Source organism: Mobula hypostoma, chromosome 13 (assembly GCF_963921235.1).
Source record: "Mobula hypostoma chromosome 13, sMobHyp1.1, whole genome shotgun sequence".
NCBI classification, from domain to species: Eukaryota; Metazoa; Chordata; class Chondrichthyes; order Myliobatiformes; family Myliobatidae; genus Mobula; species Mobula hypostoma.
Window position 1 is genome coordinate 32,287,913 of NC_086109.1, and position 13,950 is coordinate 32,301,862.

At 42.4% G+C, this 13,950-nt stretch overlaps 1 protein-coding gene across 4 annotated transcripts in view; it reads right to left on the minus strand.

Annotated features, from left to right (window-relative positions):
* The window catches only part of brpf3b (bromodomain and PHD finger containing, 3b), an 87,029-nt gene that overhangs the window by 34,991 nt on the left and 38,088 nt on the right, over nt 1–13,950 (minus strand). For 2 of the 4 annotated variants that reach the window (XM_063065511.1, XM_063065512.1), the window contains exon 3: nt 7,112–7,261. The exons of the other annotated variants lie outside the window; for them this stretch is intronic. In XM_063065511.1, coding sequence (XP_062921581.1) covers nt 7,112–7,261 — 150 coding nt within the window. The remainder of the gene's footprint in view (nt 1–7,111; nt 7,262–13,950) is intronic. 4 annotated transcript variants of the gene reach the window in all.

Sequence of the window (13,950 nt, forward strand, 5' to 3'; positions counted from 1 at the left end):
TGGGCTTGTTTTCCTGCAACAAGACGGTCCCATCGAGGGGTAAGGGGAGACAGTGATTCTCGAAGGGGGTTCCTATATCCAGTCTATTCCGCAATTTAGTTTTCGTTGCATTCATTGCAGAAAACTCCGCTTCGCAGCAATATGATGTTGGAAATGGAAGCAACGTTTTTAGTGCTTTCGTAGCTATCTCAGGATATTTAGCCTTGACTTTGATCCAGAATGCCGGCAGAGATGTTATGTCAAACAAACTTTTCAGCCCGCCGTCATTTACAAGCTCGAGGAGTTGATCTCCTTCCCGCGCCGACACGGATGACGCGCGGGTAATGATCTCGCGTGCGTTCAAGTTCAACAGTGCGTGACAGGGAATGAGGAAAGGTGCAAATGGCTCATATCGTTTCATATCGCCAAATCATATTGTTTCCTCACGGCCCGGTGGTTGGGGACCACTCTTAGCACGAAGGGAGACCAATCAGGATGCTCGCTCTCCCTCACCCTCTCAAAAAAATCTATTTCCGGGACATCGTATATAATTTCCGGACGTCAGGGAGCCACTATCGATATGCGGGAGACTCCCGGATCTTCTGGGAGAGGTGGGATGTCTGCATAAGTCAACCAAGTTAATGATGCTGACAACATGACTCCACAACTGCTGCCCAGGGCCTAGGAATACATCATTTTTACACCAGGAATTTTGACCACAATAAAACGAGCTATAATCTTGAGAGCCAACATAGATAGCATGCAACTCAGTGCAAACGTTCATCCTATACAAGATTTTCCTAACTATATCTCTTAAAAATATTATTGTGCTTCCTAAGTATAAGCCTTATGTCTGTGGTGGAAAAACTGTTGGAAAAGTAGAGATAGGATCTATGGGCATTTAGAGAATCATGGTCTGATCAGGGACAGTCTGCATGGCTTTGTGAAAGGCAGATTGTGTCTAACAAGCCTGATAGAGTTCTTTGAGGAGGTGACCAAGCATATAGATCAGGGTCGTGCAGTGGATGTGATCTATATGGATTTTAGTAAGGCATTTGACAAGGTTCCACACGGTAGGCTTATTCAGAAAGTCAGAAGGCATGGGATCCAGGGAAGTCTGGCCAGGTGGATTTAGAATAGGCTTGCCTGCAGAAGGCAGAGGGTCGTGGTGGAGGGAGTACATTCAGATTGGAGGATTGTGACTAGTGGTGTCTCACAAGGATCTGTTCTGGGACCTCTACATTTCGTGATTTTTTATTAACGACCTGGATGTGGGGTTAGAAGGGTGGGTTGGCAAGTTTGCAGATGACACAAAGGTTGGTGGTGTTGTAGATTAGTGTAAAGGATTGTCAAAGATTGCAGAGAGACATTGATAGGATGCAGAACTGGGCTGAGAAGTGGCAGATGGAATTCAACCCGGAGGAGTATGAGGTGGTACACTTTGGAAGGACAAACCCCAAGGCAGAGTACAAAGAAATGGCAGGATACGGTACTGTGGAGGAGCGGAGGGATCTGGAATACATGTCCACAGATCCCTGAAAGTTGTCTCACAGGTAGATAGGGCAGTTAAGAAAGCTTATGGGGTGTTAGTCTTCATAAGTCGAGGGATACAGTTTAAGAGTTGCGAGGTAATGATGCAGCTCTATAAAACTCTGGTTAGGCCACACTTGGAGTACTGTGTCCAGTTCTGGTCACCTCACTATAGGAAGGATGTGGAAGCATTGGAAAGGTTACAGAGGAGACTTACCAGGATGATGCCTGGTTTAGAGAGTATGCATCATGATCAGAGATTAAGGGAGCTAGGGCTTTACTCTTTGGAGAGGAGGAGGATGAGAGGAGACATGATAGAGGTATACAAGATATTAAGAGGAATAAATAGCATGGACAGCCAGCACCTCTTCCCCAGGGCACCACTGCTCATTACAAGAGGATATGGCTTTAAGGTAAGGGGTGGGACGTTCAAGGGGGATATTAGAGGAAGGTTTTTTTTACTCAGAGAGTGGTTGGTGCGTGAAATGCACTGCCTGAGTTAGTGGTGGAGGCAGATACACTAGTGAAATTTAAGAGACTACTAGACAGGTATATGGAGGAATTTAAGGTGGGGGTTATATGGGAGGCAGGGTTTAAGGGTCGGCACAACATTGTGGGCCGAAGGGCCTGTAATGCTGTACTATTCTATGTTCTATATATAATGTTTGCTATTTAACTACTTTGTATCAGTTTTCGCATCATTCACCCAATTCATTCTAAAATTAAATTTAACATTTCAAGTAGAAAAGTGGCTTATCTCGAGGTGGCAACATCCATCACATTCTCCTTTCTTCTAATGCATACCTAGTTCTCATTAACAATCATTTCTTAAACTACTCTTGTTCACTGCCAAGTTCGACAAACATTTGAGCAGACTGAACTATGAACATCATATTGGGAAAAGTTAGAAACATAGAAAACCCACAGCACAATACAGGCCCTTCAGCCCACAAAGTTGTGCCGAACGTGTCCTTATCTTAGAAATTACCTGGGGTTACCCATAGCCCTCTATTTTTCTGAGCTCCATGTACCTGTCCAGGAGTCTCTTAAAAGACCCTATCGGATCCACCTCCAACATCTTCGCCGGCAGCCCTCTGTACCTACTTCCAAGCACCTTAAAACTATGCCCTCTCATGCTAGTCATTTCAGCCCTGGGAAAAAGCCTCAGACTATCCACACAACCAGTGCCTCTTATCATCTTATACACCTCTGTCAGGTCACCTCTCATCCTCCGTCACTGCAAGAAAAAAAGGCCGAGTTCACTCAACCTGTTCTCATAAGGCATGCTCCTCAATCCAGGCAACATCCTTGTAAATCACCCTGCACCCTCTATGGTTTCCACATCCTTCCTATAGTGAGGTGACCAGAACTGAGCACAGTACCCCAAGTGGTCTGACCAGGGTCCTATATAGCTGCAACATTACCTCTCGGCTCCTAAACTCAATCCTACAATTGATGAAGGCCAATGCACTGTATGCCTTCTTAACCAGAGTCAACCTGTGCAGCAGCTTTGAGTGTCCTATGGACTCAGACCCCAAGATCCCTCTGATCCTCCACACTGCCAAGAGTCTTACCATTAATACTATATTCTGCCATCATATTTAACCTACCAAAATGAATCACCTCACACTTATCTGGGTTGAACTCCATCTGCCACTTCTCAGCCCAGTTTTGCATCCTATCAATGTCCCGCTGTAACCTCTGACAGCCCACCACACTACCCACAACACCTCCAACCTTTGTGTCATCAGCACATTTACTAACCCATCCCTCCACTCCCTCATCCAGATCATTTATAAAAATCACCAAGAGTGGGGGGGGGGGGGGTCCCAGAACAGATCCCTGAGGCACACCACTGGTGACCGACCTCCATGCAGAATATGACCCATCTACAACCACCCTTTGCCTTCTGTGGGCAAGCCAGTTCTGGATCCACAAACAATGTTCCCTTGGATCCCATGCCTCCTTACTTTCTCAATAAGCCTTGCATGGGGTACCTTGTCAAATGCCTTGCTGAAATCTATTAACACTACATCTACTGCTCTACCTTCATCAATGTGTCTTGTCACATCTTCAAAAAAATTCAATCAGGCTCATAAGGCATGACCTGCCTTTGACAAAGCCATGCTGACTATTTCTTTTTTTTTGGGCGTGTGCCTGCGTGCGTGCGAGTCTGTGCGTGTGTGCACTTCTGTGCATGTGCGTGCGTCCATCCGTGGTGATGGTTTTTTCATGGTTTTTACAAGGCGCGGAGCGAGAGACAGAGACTGTGTGGCCACTCCTCACACAGACATTTTCGTAGTATTTTCCCTTTATTTTACGAGGTCGAGTTGCAATCTCAACACTCAACCCGGCATGGATGGAAAGCGTACTCGAGAGCGAACCCGACTAGTTTCGAACCCAGGTCCGGCGCTGATGTCGTTGCGCCACCAGCCGTCCCCATGCTGGACTATTCCTAATCATATTATACCTTTCCAAATGTTCAAAAATCCTGCCTCTCAGGATCTTCTCCATCAACTTACCAACCACTGAAGTAAGACTCACTGGTCTATAATTTCCTGGGCTATCTCTACTCCCTTTCTTGAATAATGGAACAATATCCGCAACCCTTCAATCTTCTAAAACCTCTCCCGTCCCCACTGATGATGCAAAGATCATCGCCAGAGGCTCAGCAATCTCCTCCCTCGCCTCACACAGGTGCCTGGGGTACATTTCATCCAGTCCCGGTGACTTATCCAACTTGATGCTTTCCAAAAGCTCCAGCACATTCTCTTTCTTAATGTCTACATTCTCAGGCTTTTCAGTCCACTACACGTCATCTCTACAATTTACGAACAAGATTCAAAGGTTCATTTATTATCAAAGTATACAAATGTGATTCTTCTCCAATATCTACACTCACCTCTCTTTTACTCTTTATATATTCAAAAAACCTTTGGTATCATTTGGCTAGCTTACCTTCATATATTTCTTCTTTTCCCCCTTCTGTTTTTTTTAAGCTGCCTTCTGCTGATTTTTTAAAATTAGATAGATAGATAGGTAGATATACTTTATTGATCCCGAGGGAAATTGGGTTTCGTTACAGACGCACCAACCAAGAATAGAGCATAAATATAGCAATACAAAAACCACAAACAATCAACCAACACAATGCAAACTATGCCAGATGGAAATAAGTCCAGGACCAGCCTATTGGCTCAGGGTGTCTGACCCTGCACGGGAGTAGTTGCAAAGTTCGATGGCCACAGGCAGGAACAACCTCCCGTGAACCCCAGTGTTGTATCTCGGTGGAATATGGCCGGAGTCCAACAGCAAAAAGTTCAATATCCGGTCTATAAACACGTTCTTCGATCGTAATATGACCCGGATTGCACCATCTGTTGTTAACCAAAACAGTAAGCCCCCAACTCCTTTACGCTTACCAATCTCAGTGCACTTCCGGTCAACTTGAATGGTCTGGAAGCCGTCCATGGAAAAGTTTTGATCGGGTATGTCTCGTGCAGCCCCGTTCCAGTAAAACACCTAACACTGCACTCCCGAAATGTTCTCTGACTCCTGGCTAGCGCCGTGAACTCATCCATTTTATTACCTACCGAACTCCTCTTCTCCCTAAGTCTCTGTTGTCTCAACCCTGTCCTCTTTCCTCGCCTTTGTGATCCCCCTCTGCATCCTGTGTGTGTTTTCCTCCTGATTTCAGCCGGGGTGTCCGCCGCTCTGCTCGCTAAACTGACCGGCATAAGCTCAATCAGCTGGTCCCTGGAATAAACAATGCGACCATGCTTCTGCCTTGCTAATGAGACGTGTCAGAATGTAACTATTTCCAGCGCTAAAAACCCAAATAAAACTCTCTCTACCAGCATTTTAGAGAGGGTGCAGCTTCACCCTCTAACTTCACACTAATTTTTGCTGTATTATATGCCCTCTTTTGCTTTTATGTTGGCTCTGACTTTCCTTGTCAGCCTCTTCTTTGGGGTACATCCATCCTGCGCCTTCCAAATTGCTTCCAGAAACTCCAGCCACTGCTACACCACCATCATGCTAGTGTTCCCTTCCAATCAATTTCGATCGGTCTTCTTTCATGCCTCTATAATTCCCCTTACGCCACTATAATACTGACACATCCGACTTTAGCTTCTGTCTTTCAAATTGCAAGGCAAATTCCATCATATTATGATCATTGTTTTCTAATAGTTCCTTTACCTTAAGCTCCCTAATGATATCCAGTTCATTACACAATACCCAATCTAGAATTACTGATCCCCTAGTAGGCTCAATCACGAGCTGCTCTAAAAAGCCATCTCAGAGGCATTACACAAATTCTCTCTCGGGATCCACCATCAACTTGATTGTCTCAATCTATTTGCATATTGAAAGTTATTTCCTAATTATTTTACATGGCTAGGTGTAGCAAGTGAAAGATGCAAAAGAGCACTGAATATAAAGTCTGAAGAGTGGAAGAACCCAACAATCTAAGACCTTGAAGAAAATGATAGTTGTAGGACTATCATAAATGTTAACCGTAGAAAGGACCTGTGGGTAGGCAGAAAGCAGATCAAGTACACTGTTCAGATGCAGATGGATAAATTGAACAGAAGTGCAGGGACTAAGTAAAAGGTCAGAGAATGTGAGACCAATAATGTTGTTAAATTAGACTGTTTAGTTAAAGGAGGAAAATGGGTGGTTTATGCAGTAGAGGCACAAGTCTTCAAGATATAGAACACTGGAAAACATTCATTAACGTAAGCCAAACTATACACATGGAAGGTCAGAATCTAAGGAAATGTATTCCTTTCTTGCTTTTTTTTTGGTGAGGGACAGTAGCTGATCCAAATGGTTTACAATACGGCAGACTTAAGGCTTCCGAGAAATTCTTTGCAGTATTCCTTTCAGCAGACTGCTTGTCCTTGATAAGATTATTTCCATTCTTGACTCTAAGTGCTGAAGAATCCATGCATCTCGTGGTTATCAGCAAGCTCTTGGGCTTTGTGCACCCTTTCCACCCATCATTTCAAGTTTGTTTATTACCATTCTTCAGTACACAAGTGCAAAGGAGAGCGAAATGACTATTACTTCAGATCCAATGCAGGATACAAAAGTATATTAAACATAATGAACACAATAAAAACAAAAATATAAGTATATAAGATAAGCTTACATACATGGAACAATTACATATACATAAAGTGATGCTAACTATAGATGTATCTGTCTATAAGGTGACTCTGACAGAAAATTATAAAATGATGGTGGTGGAGATATGGAAGGGTGGGTTAATAGCTGGAGGTGTTGCTCAGCCTGATGACTTGGGAGAAGAAACAGTTTTTGCATCTGGTGGTCCTAGTGTGGATGTTGCATAGCCTCTTCCCTGATGGGAGTTGGACAAACATTTGATGAACTGGGTGGGTGGAGTCCTCCATGATATGTCGCTTCTTTCCAGCATCTTTCTAGAAGCATGTCCTTGATGACAGGTAGACATTGGGCAGTTCTAACTATTTGCTGAAGAGCCCTCCTGTTCGTCTCAGAGCAGTTTCTATACCATGCAATAATGCAGCACGTTAAGATGCTCTCAAATATGCATCTGTAGAAGGTTGTGAGTACTTACCTGCACAGTCCAACTCTCTTCAGACTCCTCAGAAAATAGAAGCTTTGGTGAGCATTCTTGACTGTGGAGGATGGGTTCTGGAACCATGGGAGGTTGTGTGAGATGTGGACCCCCAGGAGTATGAAACTGCTTGCATTTTCCACCGCTGTGCTGCTGATGTAAACAGGGATGTGAGTGTGTGAGTTTTTCTGAAGTCGTTAACTATCTTCTTTGACTCATTGTCACCAGCCTGAAGCTCTACCACCTCCTCTCATGTAGGCCATCACATCATCGTTGGTGATGAGCCCAACTGTTGTCACGTCATTGTCAAACCTGACAATGTGATTGCTTGGGTGTTTGTGTGTGCAGTTATGTATGAACGGAGTGCATAGAAGTGGGCTCAGCACACAGCCCTGGAGGGCAACTGTGTTAAAGACAATGGGGAGGGAAAAGTTCTTTGCTTTGAGTTTTCTGCTTGACATCAGTCTTCAGGTGACAGCAAAGATGTTTCTTTCCCTCCCCTTCCCCCCCCCCAATTATGAAGCTTTCAATCTTAGAACACCATACATTTGCAGTTAATTAGCTCCAGAATCCCCCTTTATCTAATCAAACCAATCTTGATCATTATGGTGGACATTTGCTTTAAGGTACTATTGCTAGCCATGATCTTTATCATCACATTAATCTGATGAAATAAAATATTGCAAGATCAGGACCTCAAATCAGGCACAGTACTTGGGGTTTATTGGGAAGTAGAAATCCACATCCTCCTATCTGCTTCTGGCACAGATCATTTACAGCAGGCATATTAAATGAATTATCTCCACAAAAGTTTTTCAAGCTCACTGGCAGGACAAACAAACCAACATAAGTGTCATGACCCAGGCCTGTAGTCATAACCTACACATAGCCAGCTATGATTAACATGCTCAGCCTCAGACTTCTAAATCCAACACACTGTTCTGCGCTCCATCACGACATTACAAGATTGACAGGAAAATTTTCAAGGACGTTGTCACAGCTTCCTTGGAAATGTGTATCATCACCAATGGCATGAAATTCCCTGTGTTTTAATTGCTTCATATGAAGGAGCAGCAATCATAATGGCACTGAAAACTTCAGGTCAATTTCATAAGCTTCACCTTAGTAAGGGAAGGAGGGTATCAACTCCCAACCTTTCCACTTGCTTGGTTTATCCAGCACCTGCAGTCCACATCAGGCATCTCAGAACTAGAGTGAAAATATGTCATCATTAAAATAAAAGATGCTTCGAATGCAACCACTTGATTGTAAAATGCCTAAGGCACTGAGAAAACACACAAAAAAAACCACCATCAAAACAGTAGTTCTTATTGGACAGATATTAAAAAAAAGACTGCTTGGGAGTAGAACTGAGGCAGCAGATGGTGTTGCTGAAGTTGGTGTACAGGTGATATGTTGCAGTGCAGACCCAAGGAGAGGGCATAATCAGTCAAGAATTATGTTGAGAGAGAAACCGAAACCATTTCTAATTTTATTTTTAAGCTATTCTTCTTTCTCGGCACAAACAGCATGCCCCTCCCAGACAAATAATGGTACAACACCAGCAATTCTCCATAGAAATTTGCAAATCTCATAAAAATCCACAGGCCACAACACCAAGAGTTAAATTAGAGACAGATTTATTGGCTTGTCTGATAAAATATTGTGGCGAGTACTTGGTCCATAATGACAGGCGAGGAAGCTCTTTAACTCAACAACAGTTTTATTGTGATAGACACAAACAGACCAGGCACCATGACTTGGAGAGTGAACCCAACCAGTCTCACACGATCGGGGAGGTAACCATCACACACCCTGGTTACATTTAGGGTGACCCAGAAATACACAAGCAAATAACTGTATAACCCAAGCTAAAATGTAACAATAAACGAACTGGAACTTCCCACCGTAATCCCACAAAAGCATTTTTAACACAAGAACAATAAACAGTATTGGTCATTAGAAATGCAGGGGCGGGCTGTCAACCACACCCCCACTCAGAACGTCACAATATTTTCAACCTGAGATGTTAACCACTTCTTTTTGCACAGATGTTGCTGACCTACTGAGTTTCACCATCATTTTCTGTGTTTTATTAAAGTTCATTTACTTGGTCAGCTGGCTGGATGGATGAGTACTCTAGTTCAGGGATCCCCAACCTTTTTTGCACTGCGGACCGGTTTCATATTGACAATATTCTTGCGGACCAGCCGACCGGGGGGTGGTGGTAGGGTTGCCAACAGACAAAAGTAGCAGTCAAATACGTTGGGTTTACCCAGAGAAAGACTACAATGACCATGAAGCCTTGTGCGGGCACAAGTGCGCATGCATAACTTGCGCATTCGTGTACGTGCCGATTTTTTTCCACAAATCACTTTTGCCGATTCTGTTCGGGGCGGGGAGGGGGGTGTTAATCACGACCAGAATATAGGTGATAAGTGGCTAATACACTCAATTTCGTTTCTAAAAGGGTTTATCTAACGAATTTAATATTAAACACATAGTGCATATTTTCCTCGCATGAATATAGCGATAAGTCAATTATCAGGGGAGGCCAGGGGAGCTTGAAGTAAGTGTTGAAAGAACTGCCAGTAGAAGTGGTAGAGGCAGGTTCGATATTATCACTTAAAGAAAAATTGGATAGATATATGGACAGGAAAGGAATGGAGGGTTATGGGCTGAGTGCAGGTCGGTGGGACTAGGTGAGAGTAGCGTTTGGCACAGACTAGAAGGGCAGAGATCACCTGTTTCCGTGCTGTAATTGTTATATGGTGATATGGTTATATAAGCCAATAGCATCATAACATTTGGATATTAAACACACAACACATATTTTCCCCGTATGAACATATAAAATCATTGCAACACACCAGTATCGCTGAAACAGTGGGAGCCCTGGGATTGTTTTCCTGCAACAAGACTGTCCCATCGAGGGGTGATGAGAGACAGCGATACTCGAACGGGGTTCCTTATGTCCAGTCTATTCCGCAATTTAGTTTTCGTTGCATTCATTGCAGAAAACTCCGCTTCACAGCAATATGATGTTGGAAATGGAAGCAACGTTTTTAGTGCTTTTGTAGCTATCTCAGGATATTTAGCCTTGACTTTGATCCAGAATGCCGGCAGAGATGTTATATCAAACATACTTCTCAGCCCGCCGTCATTTGCAATCTCGAGGAGTTGATCTCCTTCCCGCGCTGAAGTGGATGATGCGCGGGTAATGACCTCGCGTGCATTCAAGCTCAACAGTGGGCGTGACAGGGAATGAGGAAAGGTGCCGCTGACTCATATCGCCAAATCATATCGTTTCCTCGTGGCCCGGTAGCGCATGCTTCGCGGCCCGGTGGTTGGGGACCGCTGCTCTAGTTTTTGTGTGTGTGTTTTTAAAAGTTCGAGAAAGATCCTCAATCTGAATACTGCAAGTAGGCCTTTGGGAAGCATACTGTATAGGCCAATCTTACGTCTAGTCCTGTGTGTACCAATTCTGGCTTTGAGTGATCAAAAGAAGGACTTCCCACACATTTCAGGGAAGGTTATTTTGCAATGAAATCCGAACCTGTTATCAAAGTCCCTACTAGTCTTCTAAGGTGTTCAGTGCCACTAAATATATGTTCAAGCAAGTCATCCTCTACATTTATTTCCTCCAAGCTGTATTTCTCTCTGTGATTTTTTTGTATGCCAAAGATCATTTTTGTCATAATACCGAAGATTACTAAGAGCTCAAATTTCATATCGTTGCAAGGGCACCAGAGAGGTTGCATTGCAAAGAATTTAAGGTATCAGAAAACTGTGTCAAGGAACATTGTGACTACTTAAATGGTGAGTATTTTACACCACTTACAATAGACTGATGCAGCAAGCATGGTAAAATGAATCAGCAGTCAGAGCTAGAACCAAAATAGCATGCCAGGGGCTTTCTGTAAAATGAGGCTTATAGCAAATCAAGTAAAAGTCACAGGATCTGAGGGGAGAAAAAAGAGCTGGAAAAACCCAATCTGAAAATTACACCAAGAAGTTAAGCGCAGACTCAAGACAGGAGTAGACCTTCAGAAAATTTATTATTTTGAGAAATTTGTAACATTGAGCGAAAATTATGGAATACAATTTTGCTTCTCTGTATTAAATTACAATTTTTCTGATAAGTCTTTGCAAGTAAAATAATGTAAAGAAAATAGACAATTTAGTAAAATTACTTTTACTGAAATTTTGCAATAGCCCAGTGAACTGATGAATATTTACTGATCTAAGACATGCATGTTGAACTTGCTTTAAGGAACACAAGTAAAGGTGAAGGCAGAGGTGCCATTAAAAATAAAGCTAAATAGTCATCTTTCTCTCATAGAGCTTCCTTTTATAATAATCAGGAAAGGTAGTTGCTGGCTAAAAATGGGAGCAGTGGGATGGGGGGGCGGGGCAGGGGCAGAAAACAACATTGTCATTTGACTAAGAGGGGAATATTGTCTGCATGGGGATAGAAGAATTACTGCAAATCATTAAAGTTCACTCAAGAAGAAAAAAATCATAACTGTTAGCAGTGTTATATTTCCCTCCTTCCTAGAAAATGTGTATTTATAAGTCTATTTGCTGTCCCATTAAGTTTGTACATTGTACAAATACAGTTTTACTCACTGCATACATATAAATACAAAAATGCAGTCCATCAATACCCATTCCTAAAGTTAATTTCCAACCACAAAACAATATAATGAATCAATTCAGCTTCAGTGCAAACCAAGTGCATACAATATTCAGAGTGGACTTCCACAGTCCAACCACACACACTCTGAATCTGTTGGGCAAATCCAAAGTTAAACGTATCAGGTCAGTTTTGTACGATTCTGGATCTGGTCTTTGCCTTCCATGGATCCATGAAAATCCAAAGTTAACTGTATCAGGTCAGTTTTGTATGATTCTGGATCTGGTCTTTGCCTTCCATGGATCCATGAACATCCAATAGAAAGCAATTTCCAGGAGTCCAGTCTCAATGCCCGGTTTTTCCATCTGATACCCCAAAGCTGTTTCCAGTCTCAGCTACTCCTTGTTGCCACATCCATGACTGTGAATTCACCTGTTTGGGAAGTGCAGAGGGACATGGCAGGTTTCTAAGAAGCACATTCTCTCTAAGACCCAATCATAAAAATTGGGAAACTTGCACATATGTTTGAAAATGGCTCACTATCTAATTATCCTTACAGCTGGATTTCTCACCAGAGCTGTAATGCCTTTTCAGGAGAGCTTTAATCTTGCTTTTATTCAAGTGAATAGATCCTAAAATATCTGATGGCTATTTCTGCTCTTTCATAAAATGTGCAGGTTAGTACTTTCCATTTTCATATAAATTGACCGTGGGTTTGGACGGATAATGCAAAGTGTTTCACTGTCCGTATATTTGGCCCCCAGGACTTGATATCTGAGCAATGAACGCTTGAAAAACGCTCTCTGTATAGTAAAACTGACATTTTCTATTATTTTGGCAAATAACTCTTTCGATATACAAACGTTTGTAAATAATTACTTTGCTGTTGTATCCGCTCAATGTGTATCACTAGCAAAACTTGTCAGAATAACTTTCAAACCAACCTTTATCTCATCTTTTTGCTCAGTATTTCACCACAGCCCCTTATTATGATAGGTCAGCTGTTAAAAATATGTTATACCATTTCATGACCAAAAGTTGTTCTGGATTCATAACTGATGTCAATTTAATACAATAGCTTAAAATGCTACTGAGAGAAAAAAGTACCCATCAGTTTTCCCCCTCTCACCCAACACAAATTTCTAAATATCCAAAATAAGGTTGGGGAAAACCAAATCAAACATTGTGCATTTATTTAGAATATCCACTGAATTGTTTTAAGACAATAACAGGTTCTTTAAATGTATCATTTGTCCAAAAAGCTTAATGAATTCATAAAGATACTCTTTCCAAAGTTTTCCAACATACTATATTTGTAAATTTGGAAGGAACAAAGGATGTTGGGAATGATGAGGGTGGGGTGCCACAGAGGGGTGTGGGACAGGTGGCAGAGAAAGTGTTCCGGGAGGGGGGGAACGGGGACTGAAGGTGCAGACACACCCAGCCCTGAGACAGCAGGCAAAGTCATCTGATTCCAAATGATCGGTTTAGTGGGAAGGGGGCCCTCTGCCCCCTTCCCACTATCAGTCACCACCACCCACATCAGAATCAGGTTTACCGTCACATATGTCATGAAATTTGATTTTTTTGTGGTAGCAGTACAATACATAAAATAACTGCAGTACTGTACAAAAGTCTTAGGCACCCTACACATGCCTAAAACTTTTGCACAATACTGTCTATCAGGTCTTGCAGAACCGCAGATGTGAGGGTCCTTTTTTCCCTCACCTGTTCTGTTTACCTCACATGCAACAAAACATGTTAAGCCATTGTCCATATTCATTGGCTTGCAATGATCCTGAAAAAGGAGTGCTTCAATTTTAAAATTCTCATCCTCTATTGGCCTAAACCATGAAGACATTAAAAAATCAGAATATTCTTATAGAATCAGAATCCAGTTTAATATCCGGCATATGTCATGAAATTTGTTATTTTGTAGCAGCAGTACATTGCAATACAAAGTAATAAAATTATAAATTAGAACAAAAGTATATTTTTTACATAAATTAAATTAGTGCAAAAGGAGCAGGAAAAGATACTGAGAAAGTGTTCATGGGTTCATTGTCCATTCAGAAATCTCATGGCGGAGGGGCAGAAGCTGCTCATGAAACATCAAGCATGTGTCTCTAGCGCCAGTACCTTCTGCTTGATGGTAGCAATGAGGAGAGAGTAATGGGGGTCCTTAATGATGGATGCTGCCTTT